Source organism: Ornithorhynchus anatinus, chromosome 1, assembly GCF_004115215.2.
Source record: "Ornithorhynchus anatinus isolate Pmale09 chromosome 1, mOrnAna1.pri.v4, whole genome shotgun sequence".
NCBI lineage: Eukaryota > Metazoa > Chordata > Mammalia > Monotremata > Ornithorhynchidae > Ornithorhynchus > Ornithorhynchus anatinus.
Window position 1 is genome coordinate 24,144,386 of NC_041728.1, and position 16,186 is coordinate 24,160,571.

Consider the following 16,186-nt stretch of genomic DNA (forward strand, 5'->3'; position numbering starts at 1 on the left):
CCACTTTGTTGTACTAATCTTGTCCTATTGTACTTTCCCAAGCCCCTGGTACAGTGCTCTGCACACAGTAAGTGTTCGATAAATATCACTGATTGATCGTTTGTAGGCACAGTCTTTATCTCTTCAGGATAAAAGCTATATTCACGACTTACCTTTTACACAACCTCCCGACCCAGGCTGCCAAACCACAAGGCCTCCACTGCCATCCTGCTGACTCTTCTGGCCCCTATCAGCACATACACTAGGGGACCTTGACCCTCACAGGGATGTACACGATAACGATTTCTTCCATTACTCAAGAAAGGTGGTCGGATGGCTTGCAAAATCAATACTTATACAACAGTTTTCTTTTTTTCTGAAACTTTAAACCCAAGCTTTAAAGACAGAATTGGTGACTGACACTGTATAGCCCGCTATCGAACAATCCTGGGAGTTCACCTCTCTGTGAGAAAGCCAAGAGTTAGAGCATTTTAAAAACTGCTTTTCAGATACTTTGCCACCAGATAATGGGCTCTCGTATCCTCTGGACCAAACCCAATCCATGGCACGAGGATAGGAATTTGGATGGATGCAATAGCACTTTCAGGCCACTTTGGCAATGGGGAGAAGGGTGAAATAAGCTCCTGTGTAGTTTCAAAGAATAAAAGCACTTCCCTAAGAGCTTAATTCCCTGTGGGATCAGCCTTAGGCCCACAGATGCATCTTCTCGATGCTTCCCTACACCTCCAGGAGGGTATGGGCAGCAAAGGGAGTGGACCTTCATTTGCTTGAACCTCCCCTCAAGGAGGAGAGTTGATCTTCAGGAATCAAAGAGCTCTGCAGCTTTCTGTTGCACAGGTTTCCTATTTGGCCCTAAGCTTCCTTCCCCTCAGTCCACGGAGGGGCTATATCCAGGAAGCAACATTCCCCTCTCCCAACTATCCCAGAAATGATGTGCTGGCATTCCAGTGCCTGCTTTCCTTGAAAAATAATGTCTATTCCATTTTTCCATTTCTTTATTTTTACAGCAACACTTTGGGAACTGCTGCTCATTCCTAAAGCAAAGCTACTCTCACAAAATGGCAGTTCTGTTTCCTGAGCTGCAGAATACTCTGTTGCCCTTTTGCTTCATTGGCTTCAGATGGCTCATTGGGATGTGGCTCAGAATTGCTTCTGGTATAACAGTCCAGGCTTGGGGTGGTACCTGGACTTTCCTCTCTAACCCCATCATTCTGACTGGCTTCTTTTTTCATGAAACAATGACAGGGTCATGCTTTCCTCTAAATAGTAATAATAACGGTATTTGTTAAGCACTTACTATGTGCCAAGCACTGAGCTAAGCACTGGGCTAGATACAAGGTTATCAGTTTGTCCCACGTGGGGCTCACAGTCTTAGTTCCCATTTTCCAGATGAGGTAACTGAGGCACAGAGAAGTTAAGTGACTTGCCCAAAGTCACAAAGCTGACAAGTGGCAGAGCCGGGTTTCAAACCCACAACCTCTGACTCTCAAGCCCGTGCTCTTTCCACTAAGTCACTTAAGCACTTAATATGTGCCAGACACTGTACTAAGCGCTGGGGCGGATCCAAGTAAATCAGGCTGGACATAGTCTGTCCCATGTGGGGCTCACAATCTCAATCCCCATTTTACAGATGAAGTAACTGAGGCCCAGAGAGGTGAAGTGAATTGCCCAAGGCCCTAGCAGACCAGCGGGCCTTTCTCCTCTCATTTATCACTATTTTTCATCGGGTCACCTGACTTGGCACACCTGATTTGCTATCTGATCAACTTTAAAAAGTTCCTGTTTCATTTTTCATTGCTTTCAGGAGCACCGTATAAGTAATAGCTAAAATGAGCTGACATTTCGTCAAATCTACTTTCTTCTAATGAAAATATTCTAAAAACATCTCAGCCCTCTGCCACTCTCTTAACAGAATCAAGCTTGGAAAGCCTGTCATTTCACTGAAGAGTGAATAGTTGCAACTGCTATTTGGCAGTACTGACTAAAAAATGCATTGCGATCAATTAATAGAAGTATTTATGTGTGTACTATGTACCGGGCACTGCGTTAAACCCTCAGACTAGAGAACAATAAAATTAAATTTACTTTTAATTTCAAAGTCAAAGTCAGAACCAATACTAAACACCTGAGGAAAAAAAAACTAGTTGAAATTTAAAAAGCAGAGTCTTGCTGAAGCTTAAAGAGGGCCTGCAAGAGAATTTCAGATATTAACTGATGCTACCCTTCTGAATTCACAAATAACTAGTGGCCATGAAGCAAGGGATGGAACGGTTTACATTTAGGTTTACAAAGGGCCACTAAGAGGCAAAAACAAGAACAAGTAATAGCTAAATGGTCCAATATTTTGTGAAAACTGGCAGGGTCCACTCTGGTCTGGGATTTGGGGCCTCTGCCATTTGGAGGATCACAGTGGTGTCAGGAGATGGCAGGAACACTGGCTACCATAAATAATGAAGACCTTCTTTTCTCCTCTTCCCTTTCCTTCCCAGTTTACCCTTTATTGCCCTTTCCCCTCTCCCCTTACCCTTTGCATAACCTCCTTTTCCTCCTCTGCTCTTCCTTCTTCTTTCCCAGCCTCCCTGTCCCCCGTCCTCTCCTTTCTCTGTCCAACTTAAGGGAACAGAATTCTGATTGCTACAGAGAGGGTTTAAGGAGCAGAATTTCTAGCCACAGCTCTTCTCACTCCTTAAACTCCCCAACCCTCAGACCAGGCATGGAAGTTTTTACTTGTGGGGACCCTGCACTCAGGGGCCTGACTGGCTTTAAAAAACTTACTGGGTAATCTTTAATTCTGGGAACTGGATTTCCCAGCATGAAGGCTGAAGAGAAGGTTGAAGGATCTAGGGTGGGGGAATTTGGGAAAGGAGGGAAGAAGGTTTGAAGAAAATGGAAGCTCCCCTACTTCTGGCTGCTGTTCTCATGTGGGTCTGAACAGGCTTCCATCAATTCCATCCTCCAACTCATCCCCTAGATGGACCATGGGGCCTAGACTGGCCTTCATGAGCACCAATTTACCAGGATTGGCCTTGCCCCACTGGATTTCCCACCAAAAATGGCCAATCCCTGAAAGTGGGCAGCCCTGGTGGCCTGCCCACTTTGCCCACCTCAAAAGTTGGCTATGTTCCAGACTTCCAAGCTCCTTCCTGCATCCCCTCAGGCTGGGATGTTGACCTGACTCTCCAGAACCTGCAACTTTATAAAGGGATCCTTTGGGGCCCACAACCTTTTTTTCTTTTTGTCTACTTGACCTCTTTGACTCCTGACAAACCCTCCCTGAAGAATTTTGAAGCCATTCTAATGTTAAATTTAACATCTTACCTGCCCTTCCTGCCACTGTTAACAGCTTGCAGGTCTACAACGCTATCTGACCTTCTTTTAACCTTCCACTTTCTTGGCCTGCCAAACCGCATGTGCTACTCAGGGTTTACCGCCAGACACCACACATTCACTGTGCCAGCCAGCCAGTATCTGTCCCCAGGGGATGGCCCCTCTGAGTGGCTTGAATGATTAAAAGGCCCAGGGTGCTCGAGTATCAAAACTGCCGGGAGCAGTGGTGGCCATCGAGAAGCCCTCAGCGCCCTGTCGATTTTGTTTCCTCCCCTGTGGATGTTCAGGAAGGCCCCCCATGAGGGCCGCGCATAGGAAGGTACCTGGATTACAGACCTTTTGGGCCTGCAGCCTGGTCCCCAAACTGCTGCCGGGGGGACTAGTTGATCGCATTTATTGAGTGCTTACTGTGTGTGCAGAGCACTGTATTAAGCACTTGGGAGAGAACACTATAATGATATAACAGACACATTCCCTGCCCACAAAGAGCTTACAGTCTAGACCCCCAAGCAGCTGATTCCTACCACTTGTGGGCTCCCCAAGAATGGATGCCAGAGTTTCCTAGCCTGGCTGAGGGCTGCTAGAACCATCTATCCACCTTTCCATTCTCTTCTTCCTCCTGTCTGTATGAAAGAATAATAATAATAATAATGGTATTTGTTAAGTGTTTTCTATGTGCTTTTTACGTACTAAGCTCTGGGGTAGATACAAAGTAATTTGGGTTGAACTCGGTTGCTGTCCCACACAGGGCTCACAGTCTTAATCCCCATTTTACAGATGAGGTAACTGAGGCACAGAGATGTTACGTGACTTGCCCATTCACACAGAAGACAAGTAGCAGAGCCAGGATTAGAACCCAGGTCCTTCTGTCTCCCAGGCCCACGCTCTATCCACTAAGTCACGCTGCTTCATCTATCTCCCCCTTTGGATGGCAAGCTCTTCGAAGGGAGGATCTGTGTCTTTCACCTCCACCGGACTCTCCCTAGCAAGTACTCTGCTCTGAGCACAGCAGACGTGGAATAAATACCGCCGACTGAAAGGACATAAGTGCCCTCTACACTGGTCAGAAGTGACCGGGTTTTCAGACTTCGGTAGGAAAAAACAGAAAGTGGAAATATACCTCTGAGCTCCTGGCCGATGCATTTCTGAAAACATATCAGGGCTTCACGTGGGGGCTGCAGTATAAACGCTTCAGCAGCATTTCCCCAGCACGCTGTAGCTCTGCAACTGTAACGCTGCACAGGCTTACCAGGGCGTGGAGTCCCCACATCAAATGCTCTGTGCCCTTTTATCCTCTTAACTCAAACATCTTCAAAATGTGCCTGTACCTACACTAGTGGTACCAGAGGGGCAGACCCAACTCTAGTTACCACATTTCTTAACGGACCAGATGTGCTTTGCTTCCTCTTCACTCGAGCTGAAAGGGGATTGTGAAACGGCAAGTGGTGTTATAATAATTCAGGGTCAGGCCGAAAACCTTGCAGGCAAACATTCCTTGGCGACCTGCTTGGTAACTGGTCAAGTTACACAAAATTTAGAGTGAGTATACTGAATTTGTTTCCTGATTTCTGTTCAGTCCATGTCTCCCCACCCATCAAGAACCTCCAATGGCTGCCCAACCATCTCCGCATCAAACAGAAACTCCTCACCACTGACTTTAAAACAGTCGGCTCGCCTCATTTTGCCTCACCTCACTGATCTACTAAAGCTCAGCCCGCACACTCTGCTCTCCTCTAGCACTGGCTTACTCACTGTGCCCCAATCTCCTCTATCTCATCTCTGACCCCTTTCCCACATCTTCCCCAGCCTGAAACTCCTTCCCCCCTTCCATACGTGGCAGAACATCACTCTCTTCACCTTCAAAGCATTAATAAGGTCACATCTCCTCCAGAGGCCTTCCCCAAATAAGCCATCTTCCCCGGTTCGCTCATCCTTAGGTGGTGTCTATGCATTTGGATCTGTGACCTTTGGACATTTGATATTCATCCCATCCCCACAGCACTTATGTATATATCTTTAAATTATATATTATAAATTACTTATTCTTATTTATGTCTGTCTCCCCGTCTGGACTCATTATGGGCATGGAAAGTGTCTGCTAATTCTGTTATATTGTAATCTCCCAAGCATTTAGTACAGTGCTCTGCACAAAGTAAGCACTCAATAAATACTGGTTGATGGGTTGATTTGGAAGGCAGGTTCTCATGAAATTTTGTAAAAAAGGTGGCCAATGAAAGAGGGTCGTCTGAAGGTTCCTAATTTCCCCTTCTTGAAACAAGGGCTAAGACGAAGCCTCCTGAGGGAATCTAGGAAAACTCTTCATGACCTCTCCTATTCCCTGCTGCTTAGGCCACTTTTCCTGTCTGACTGGACTTGGAACGAAGAGAAGGTGCTGAGGATCTCTGACTTCTCCCTTAGAACCAGAAATGTGGAAACCACCATTCTGGACTCTAATGAAGAGCAGAGTGATTCCTTTATTATTGTCATTATAGTATTTATTAAGCACTTACTTTATGCCTAGCATTGTGTTAAGTGCCGGGATAGACAAGTGATCTGGTGGTGAGGGCTTACAGTTTAAGAGGGAGAGAGGGGACAGCAGGTAAGTTATCTCCATTTCTGGATAAGGAAAGTGAGGCACCAACATTTTCAATGGTTCATCTGAAGTCGCACGGCACGTCAGTGGCCAAATTGGGATTTAGCACTCAAGTTTCCCTACCTCCCGGTCTCATGCTCTTCACACCAGACCAAGCTGCCTTCTTTTATGATTCATTTACTCCAGACGATCCTTCTAGACTCCAATTTCTTTCAAGGATTCAGTAAATAATTACTACACTAAAAAGGTACCTGAAACTTCCTGCCCCGTTGGGTTATATGGTGCCCAATTAATTGAATCCTCATCCACATTGCCGGAGGAACACAGATCTTGACTGAGGAAAGTCTCCTGGAGGTCTTGCCCCATTCTCACTCCTTTTTCTTGGGTTTGCAAACGTGTGTACATATATGTCCCTGAATGGTTTTCTCTGTTTCTTCCTCTACTGCAACCTTCACTGTTTCGCTCTCCAACTATATTACCAGATACTCTGTCATCACCTGAAAAACAAAATCATCTGGAACATCGTGACTCGCATCAGGTTCAGAAATATTACCATAGCTCTATTAATGGACATCAAAAGTCACACTTAGTCAGGGTTTCTGAACTACACTGAATTATCCTAATTGGGTATCTACACCTTTGGAAGGTATTTTCACAGTAGGAGATTTTTGTTTACTTCACATTATTCTATTAGAAATGTACTATTCTGTCTGCATCAACTGACAATCTCCTGCTCTGAACAGATGGTTAGACGTCCTGATTCTAAGTGGTGTCCTGAAAAGAAGCCTGTTCTAATGAGGTTATAGACTGACGGAAATATAGCATACTGACTTCTGTCAAAATCACTGAGCGGCTGTCTTCTGATAGTTACAGTATTCCTGGGGGAAAGTTGTCATTTCACTTGAAAGACCTGGCAGTAGTTCCAGAACAGATGTAGTACATAGAGCACGGGCCTGGGAGTCAGAAGGTAATGAGCTCTAACCCCGGCTCCGTCACTTGTCTGCTAGGTGACCTTGGGCAAGTCACTTTACTTCTCTCTTCCTCAGCTACCTCATCTGTAAAATGGGGATTGAGACTGGGAGCCCCATATGGTACAGGGACTGTGTCCAATACGATTTGTTTGTATTCCCCCCAGCAGGGCTTAGAACGGTGCCTTTTACACAGTAAGTACTTAATAAACACCATGATTATTATTATTTGTTGGACTAGATATCTCTTGCCTGATATGGGCTTGCTCAAGATTGGGAGAGGTCAAGAGATGCTGCAGTAAATTAAAAATCCTAGTTCAAAGGGTTTGCCATAATGTAGATTTTTGAGAGGTGCTGTGAAAGAATGTGATTACAGAATTAAGCAACATTCTTCTGACAGTGTGAGCCTGTTTGGGGTAGGCATCACATGTTACTGAAGAAACTGCTTTTGTGCGCATGGGCGTACATGGGGTTTTGAAAAAGCACAACGCTCCTCATCATAGAATTGGGTGGGTGCATTTTTATTAAATACTAACAAAACCACCCGTGTTCAGAGAAATTTCTGCCTCTAATGCTTGAAGATACGGCGGGCCTGGGGGTGGTGGTGGGGTGATCCTGCAAATTATTAATCATATTGCTATTAAAATGTAAATCTGGGTTTTGCATGATCTGACTTTCTGGAGAGGCTAACCTCTTCCTTTCAGCTTCAATCATTATGTTTTCACGAGGTTGTTCAAATATGGGCTTGGCATTCTTTGTATGTCTCTCTTGAATTTTCTCAGGGCAATGTCGATCTAGATTTTGTACATCACTGGCCTCACCTCTTTGAGAAGCTAAATAATGGACTCCTCTGTTGGCAAAGTGTTCAGGGCTTTTAGATACACCGCTTCTCATAGAAAGGAATGACAATTTATATGGAAAAAGTGTCCCTGAACTAAGCTGAGGAGTTTGCTCAGGATGGTCATTTAAGCCTTAGGAATTTACCCTCTACTCGCTTTGTTCACTGTCTGGTTCAGATTCAGGTATGACTGAACAATCGGAATCAGAAAAGTTAACCGTTTCCTCTTGTGAAAGAGTAATTGAAATGCCAAAGTTTGACCGGGCATTCTGTAAAGAATGGCGTTTTGTGAGCAAAAAGAGCTGGAAACCTGATTCTTTGTTTCCGTTTTAGACATTTCACAATTGCTCTGACCTTTGTAATTAGCAAAAGATATGAACTTCTGGGATGGTAGGTTTTTCTCTGAAATGCAACCATCCACATTTTCTTCTCCAACATTCTCACCAATGCTGTTCCCACTTTGTCTTGCAATATCATATTCATTGACCCAAGGAGGTAAAGTTAGGGTTATGCCTTTGAGACATGCGACATTGCCCTGTAAGCAGGACTGGTAGTTTTGCTTCCAAGGACTGACCTGGTTGAGGAAGAACTTTCTCTGATGCTGCAGATTCTGAATCGAGAAAATCTACTTGTCCTCGACGGTCTGACGGATCTCTGCTCTTGAAATGCATTTCCTGGACTGAGGAATTCCCACAAGTCTTTTTCTTCCTCCCTGAAACCAAATTAGCTTCAGTCTCATTTCCGATGTCACTTTTGGTAGCCTTTGCTGACTGGTCAGTGAGTCCCGAAATATCACAGCCATTTCGGTGACTATGCTCCTTTTGGGTTGCAGATCTAGTTATTCTTCTTGAAGAAGATATAACTTCCTTCATGCTGGTGATGCTGCTTTCTCTCACAGGCTTATCCCTTCTGGAAGTTGATCTTGTTGTTTTTCCATGTGCAGTCTTATCGGCTTTGTGGTCTCTGACCTCTTGGGTTCGTGTTTGCCTTGACCCAGTATTTCTTTTGTCATTTGTTGATTGCTTAATCTTAATTTGGGCCAGTCTTCTTGATCTTCTGGGTTCTGATGATTTCTGAGGCCTCAAAACCATATGGATTCTTCGATTAACATTCGCATTCCTCTGCCTTGTCGTCCTGGAACTGTCCCCCTTAATGGGGCCTTTCTGAATGGGCTCTAATTTCTGTGGAAAGAAAACATAGGTTAACTTAATTTTCAGATGAAGTGCCGCACCCATTAATTCCGGAGTGCTGGTATTAGTCTGTCACAACTAGATCAGACCACAGGGTCTGCTGTGCCATACCGAATCAGGCAATTTAGAATAATGAATAACACATTAAAAATAAGAATTCTAAATAAGATTTTTTAGAATAATCTAACTAGGGAGGAATGAAGGTAATGTACTCATTATATGGTCTACTTCATTTTCTCTACTGTGCATTTTTCTTCCCTTATATTTTTAATACTATTGGGTATTATATATTAAATCCTTCTAATAGTCTCTGCAAGCTTATGCAAATAAACCAAAGTTAAAATCAAGACAATCCCAAAGGTATATTCCATTTGGTGGGCCTAGTTTACTATTAGGGTCCCCCCCAACATTTTCTATTATCTCCCTGCAAGTGATTTGCTGTAGGTCACTCAGCAGGCATGGGGTGGAGCCGGAATTAGGACCGGTTTCTCTGACTCCTGGGCCTGTGCTCTTTCCATTAGGTCGTGCTGCATCTCAGCAGAAGCAGCAGGAAGAGAAAAGGATGAAAAGGGACAAAACTGTGCAGAGGGAAAAGCAAAGAGAAAAATGAAGGAATGAGAAAGGAAAGGGGGAAATGATATCCTCCTTTTCAAGGAGGTACTGGAGCAATTAAGCCATTCTGCTGTGAAAAGTGAGAACAGGGGTAGGGTGAGTCACACATGTCCTAGAAACTCTGAGGGAGGGAAACAAACAAGGGGAAAGGAGGCTGATCCATTGGACTTTGGAGTCTCTGAAACCTCTGCTGAGTCACTGCTGAGATGAAAACATATCAGCGAATTGGATCTTCTTTGGAATGATATCACCAGGCAGCTCATTAACAGAGACCAAAATAGGGAATATATAATGAAAACTTGTTACAATAAGTTTCTCAGAAACTTCTGTTTTTATATACGTAATATCTGATTTCATTTGCTGAGTATTTCATTCTTTCATTCATTCAATCGTATTCATTGAGTGCTTAATGTGTGCAGAGCACTGTACTATGCACTGTACTTGGCAAGTACAACACAGCAATAAAAAGAGAAAATCCCCTGCCAACAACGGACCCACAGTCTAGAGCTGGGGAGACAGACATCAGTACAAGTAAACAGGCATCAATCTAAATGAATAGAATTATAGATACAGACATATCTATGCTTTGGGGCGGGGAGAGGGGAGAAGAGCAAGGGGAGCGAGTCAGGGGGACATGCAAGGGAGAGGGAGCTGAGGAAAAGTGGGACAGTCTGGGAAGGCCTCTTGGAGGAGGTGTGCCTTCAGTAGGGCTTTGAAGAGGGAGAGTGATTGTCTGGTGGACTTGAGGAGAGAGGGCGTTCCAGGCCCAAGGAAGGATGTGGGCCAGGGGTCTGCGGCGAGGGCGTTCCAGGCCCAAGGAAGGATGTGGGCCAGGGGTCGGCAAAAAGACAGGCGAGAACGAGGCATAGTGAGAAGGTTAGCAACAGAGGAGCGGAGTGTGCGGGCTGGGATGTAGAAGGAGAGAAGGGAGGTGAGGTAAGACGGGCCAAGGGGATGGAGAGCTTTAAAGCCAATAGTGATGAGTTTTTGTTTGATACGGAGGTTGATAGGCAACCGCTGGAGATTTTTGAGGAGGGGGTGACGTGTCTTGAACGTTTCTGTAGAAAGATAATCCGGGCAGCAGAATGAAGTATGGGTTGCAGTGGGAGGAGGCAGGAGGTTGGAAGGCTGATGCAGTAATCCAGTTGGGATAGGATGAGTGATTGTACTAACGTGTTAGCGGTTTGGATGGGGAGGAAAGGGTAGATGGGGATTCAATACCTGTTCTCCCTTTTACTGTGAGCTCCAGGACAGTGTGTGAATCTATTTAACCTGAATCTATCATAGTAAGCAGTTAAAAAATACCATTATTATTATTATTATTATTATTGGTATTATTATTATATTCCAATTCCCAGTGGGAAAATCCACTCCTATAAGCCATTAGCCTCTCCCCAGAGCAAATTCAGCACTTGTTGATATTATTTGCCTGCCTTCCCTAGGGTATTTCTCTAGATTCTTTCAATTATAAAAGTAGGGACCGCCAGTCGGAAAATCCCAATCTTACAATGTACAGGAAGGTTCAATGTGGATTTATTGTTTAAAAACATAGTTTAAAAGATACCATTTTTCCCAATCTTAGTCTCTAAACACCTGGGTCACATAATTCCCACTGCATCAAGCTCCAGAGAAATAAGCTCATAAATGGTACTCTGATAGACTATCATGTAATCATGTGAGAGAGTCACTTATCACAGAGATAGATGCCACAGGCAACCTACTTATTAATTCATTTCCTCCATTTTTCTTCTTTCAACCCTTTGAAAGTATTGTATCCAAGGGGGAGACAAAGCTGATTCTTCCTTTACTAAAAACCAAAATGGTAATTCCTGGGGAAAAATGAACTATTAACCCCATACTAAAAGCATTTCCTAAAAGTACACTGGGGAAACTGATTCCAGTGGGTAATGTGCTTTCCATTAGTCAAAAGAAACTTGAAGATCTGTGACACTTTAAAACCCACAAGAAGCAGAGTAAACTACAGCCAGGCCAGCAGAGACTCTGGATATTCAGTGACTGAACTGCTTTCAAAACTTGTACATCTGAGTTTGGTAATATCCACCGCATGATGGAAATATTATTTATGAGCATATGAAAGATTGAATATGTACTAGATCCAAAGAATGTTTCACAAGTTCTTTTCTTTTTTTATGATGTGCTATAAAATATCCAGTAAATGCATTACTCTAAAAAGGGGTTTTGCTAATTTTAGATTTACCTTGTGCTGGGACGAAGTATCCACGTCAAGTGACGTATTCCCTTGAACTGTAAAATTTAAAAGAAGGGAAAAAAGTTTTTTCAAAAAATCTACTCTTTAAGGAAACCAAACAGATCGTGAGCTACATGAAAAGCAAAAGACAAACCGCTGGATTAAATGGCATCATGTAAATATGCTTGGTATTAAAGATCAATATATACAATTATGCTTGGTATTAAAGATCAGTATATACAATTACTGTTACAACACCTGGTAATCTCCACCTTCATTAGTAAATACAATCTTTGAAGAGCTGGGATCATTTATATATGAAATATGAAGTGCAAATATAGGTGAATGGCTGATTTCACCCATAAGTCCCTAAGCTTTAGGAAAGCTTTGAAAACGACTGAAAGATAGACAATAGCCTAACTGTGATTGATGGCAAGAGCTTGGACCAGTTTGGTAGACTGTGAGCCCTTCAAGGGACAAGGTCCATTTGTAATTCCCACCTGTATACTCTTTCCTAGTGCTTAGTACAGTGCTTTGCACAGAGCACGGGCTTAATAAAGACTATTACTACTAATAATAGAGATGAGTAAGGGCCCCAGTAGAGTGTAGCGTGGTGGAGAACTGATTGAGTACAGTAAGTGCAAAGTCAATACTACTGAATGAATAAATGCAAATCTTTTTGTTGGGCAGGGGTTGTCTCTATCTGTTGCCGAATTGTACATTCCAAGCACTTAGTACAGTGCTCTGCACACAGTAAGTGCTCAATAAATACAATTGAATGAAAAAAAAATTTCCAGAAGAAGTGTCCATTAACAAAATGATTCATTCAATCGCATTTATTGAGCACTTACTATGTGCAGAGCACTGTACTAAGCGCTTGGAATGTACAATCCAGCAACAGATAGAGACAATCCCAGCCCAATGATGGGCTTACATCTCACAGAAGAAAACAGGACTTCACCAAAGTTCCACACAACATCTCACGCTCTAACAGGGAGCTCAAATCTAAACTCACTTAAAACAAAATCTCTGTCACGTTACTTTGGTCTTTTCTCATCACAGACGTGAACCGGCGAACGATGCTATTTGACGTAATCTTCTTTAAAGAGGGAAAATGCAAATCCGATCGCTGAGGCTCTCCATCTCTCCTATGGACCGACATATCTGGGGAGGCCCTTCCTACCTGCTCTCTGACGTCTTCTGGATTTAACGACATAATTTTCAAGGAGCCTCTTGAAATTTGGGTCTTCGGTTAGATCCACGGCACATTCTCCATTGTCATCTTGCAATAGGGGATCGGCTCCATACTGAAGAAGTAACTCTGCCACCTAGAGGAAAGTGGTTTGCAGGATTGCGTGAGTACAGGACGCGGCAAACCCATGGACACGCAGAGGCTATGTACACATTCACACTCCTTTCGTGATCTACACCTGCAAAAATATCCACAGAACTGAATCATTATAATCCAATTTGTCTTGAATAGCCAGATTAATTGAGGTCAATGTTATTTGGGTATTTTTTCTTATGGATCAAAGCCTAGCCTTATCTGGCCCTCTTGCGGGCTTAGGAATCAGAGGTCATGGGTTCTAATCCCGGCTCCACTACCTCTCAGCTGTGTGACTTTGGGCAAGTCGCTTAATTTCTCGGTGCCTCAGTTACTTTATCTGTAAAATGGGGATTAAGACTGTGAGCCTCATGTGGAACAACCAGATTACCCTGTATCTATCCCAGCGCTTAGAACAGTGCTCGGCACATAGTAAGCGCTTAACAAATACCAATATCATTATTATTATTAATGAGTCATTTCTGCACAAGGTGAAACCTCTTCTAATGCCTTCTTCAGGTCTTGATTTTCAAAAATGCAGCAGAGCCCCATTATCCTGAGCTCTCCAACTGCTCTCCTTTCTAACCAAACTCTTAGAAGGGATCATATATTCCCCTGCTGCATTAATCTCCTCCAAATCAACTCTCTTCTCGACTCTCGGCTTTTGATCTTTCCACTCTGAGCCTGCTCTTTCCAAAGTCGCCTATAGCCAAGTCCCAAAGGCTCTATTTCATCTTGATCACCTTTGATCTCTCCGTTACAGCTGACACTGTGGACCATTTCCTTTTGCTCGAAACACTACCAGGACTCAGTCTTGCTGACACAGTCTTCCATGCCCGTAACAAGCTTACAGTCCTGGGGGGAGACACTCACTCTGTCAGGGAAATTATCCTCTCATGTGGCTTCAACTACAATCTCTATGAGGATGTCTCCTAACTCTATCTCTCTAGACCTCATCTCTCATGAGAACTTCAAGCCTCATCTTTCGGTGCCTCGAGGAAATCGCCATTTGGATGTTCTACCGGCACTTCAAACTCAAGTCTAAAACGAGCTCCTCAACCCTCCCTGTAAGATCCACTCTTCTCCCTGACTCTAACCTCAGTCCAAAACGCCATCGTTCTCCCTATCCCAGAAGCCGGTAACCTTAGTATCATCTTTAACTCTTCACTACTGTCCCGCCTTCACATTCGATCTACCGCCAAATCCTGCTGTTTTTTCCCACCCGTCCACTCCTGAGTCTGCCCTCTCCTCTCTACCCAAACGGAATGTCTAGCTAGCGGGCTCTGGAAATCACCAATGAAAATTGTGAGTTCAATCACAAAGGACAAATGATTAAAAGGCTCAAGTTCCCTATGGAATTTGGAAAAGCATCATCTACTGTGTCCTCCGCCCTTATGCAACAAAAATCAAAGAGAAGTGGAGCCAGCAAAGGCTTCCCAAGGTTAGTTCTGTACCTGGTGAAATGAGTTTCAAACAGCTACCACTCTCTCAGCGTTTATCCCTATGTGTATAGTCAGTGATTTATTCTGACCACCCTAATTGTCAATATTTTCATGTCTGTCTCCTCCATTAGAGTATTAGCTCCTAATAAGCAGGGACCATGTCATTTGTTTATTCTGAACTTCCCTCAATAAATGCTACGACTTCCATTACTATTCCCTTTGACTTGGCTTCCTAGAGAATCTTCTTTATTTTCTTATTTCCCAGAAAATGGCATGCACTTTTGTCAGCATCCTCCAGAAATCCCAGGTCAAATACAAAACATCCAGACAGTGGAGGCCAGATTTAATTACCCTGATCATTTGCTTGTGTGGACCTGATTTTGGTGTGGATCATATACAAAAAATGAATAAATGTTTGCACCTGTTTCCAATGCCACACAATTAAAAAAATGCATCTATATTTATTTTGAGACATCATGATAAAATGGTAAAATTATTGCCCTGTTTTCGGTCTGCCCATTTAGATTTTCTCTCCTACCTCCAACCACAAATTAGCTGTCCTTGAAAGAGAGGAAGTTACTTAACTTTAATTATTTTCCTCTGAAGGAAAGTTGCTAAGCAGTTTCCCATTAAGTATTAACCACAAAAGAGATGGAAATGGAGATGCATAGCCAACAGGCTCTGATCCTTACCAATGGAAATTGTGAGTTCATTCACAATGGAGAAAAGATTAAAAAGCTCAAGTTCCCTAAGGAATTTGGAAAAGCAACCATCTACTGTGTCCCCCACCTTTAGACAGTAAAAGTTAAAGGCAAATGGAGCCAGCAAAAGCTTCCCAGGCTACTTCTGTACAAGTTTCACCAGCTTGTACATGACATTTCTTTTGAGGGAAGCAAAGGGAAAGCGCTTGGTTGGAGCATCACCTTTGCCTTAGTCTGTCTGGTGCCTTTCTTGGGATGACCAAACCCCTGCGCTCCTTCTCCACACACTTCGAGAGATCCCCCTCAAAGATCTCTCTTCCAGGTCCCCTCAGAATAACCAGTGCGTGAAATCATAATTTCGATGGCTTCCTGTCTTGAATCTACATCTGATGTATCTGCCAAGTCTTAGTTCCTCTGGTGATGGCAAGTGTGAAGAATATTAGACATGACGCTCCCCCAACATGCCCACTGCTGAAGAGATGAGTTGGGAGACCCCTCTTCCCACCCGTGTCAACCGTCTCGATCATTTAACAAACAGTGCAAGCCCTTTCCAGTCGGCTCTGGTTTGGTACTGAATTTCCGTAGCTGCTGATGGAACCAGATGCAGCTCAAGGGAATCAGGACCCAGAACTGCCACATCGTGGATTCAGCTTGGAGTTTTCAGTCTGGTCTGGCTGAGTTCAACCTTAAAAAGTGGGAAACAGCATGGCTTAGTGGATAGAGCATGGGCTAGGAATCAGAAGGATCTGGGTTTTAATAGGGGCTCTGCCATTTATCACCTGTGTGGTCTTGGGCAAGTCACTTCACTTCTCTGGGCCTCAGTTCCCTCATCTGTAAAATGGGGTTTTGACTGGGACATGGATTATGTCCAACCTGATTAACGTGTATTTACCCCAATGCTTAGTAGAGTGCCTGGCACATAGTAAGCACGTAACAATTTTTTTTTAAAGCAATCCCCTTCCCCAGTGCTACTTCTTGGAAA

At 43.7% G+C, this 16,186-nt stretch overlaps 1 protein-coding gene across 1 annotated transcript in view; it reads right to left on the reverse strand.

The window, feature by feature from the left end:
* Window positions 1-16,186, reverse strand: part of ANKRD31 (ankyrin repeat domain 31) — a 96,499-nt gene that overhangs the window by 48,934 nt on the left and 31,379 nt on the right. Inside the window, exons 12-15 of the mRNA XM_029073141.2 lie at window positions 12,921-13,065; window positions 11,747-11,793; window positions 8,301-8,907; window positions 6,172-6,417 (exon numbers count right to left, since the gene is read on the reverse strand). Coding sequence (XP_028928974.1) covers window positions 6,172-6,417; window positions 8,301-8,907; window positions 11,747-11,793; window positions 12,921-13,065 — 1,045 coding nt within the window. The remainder of the gene's footprint in view (window positions 1-6,171; window positions 6,418-8,300; window positions 8,908-11,746; window positions 11,794-12,920; window positions 13,066-16,186) is intronic.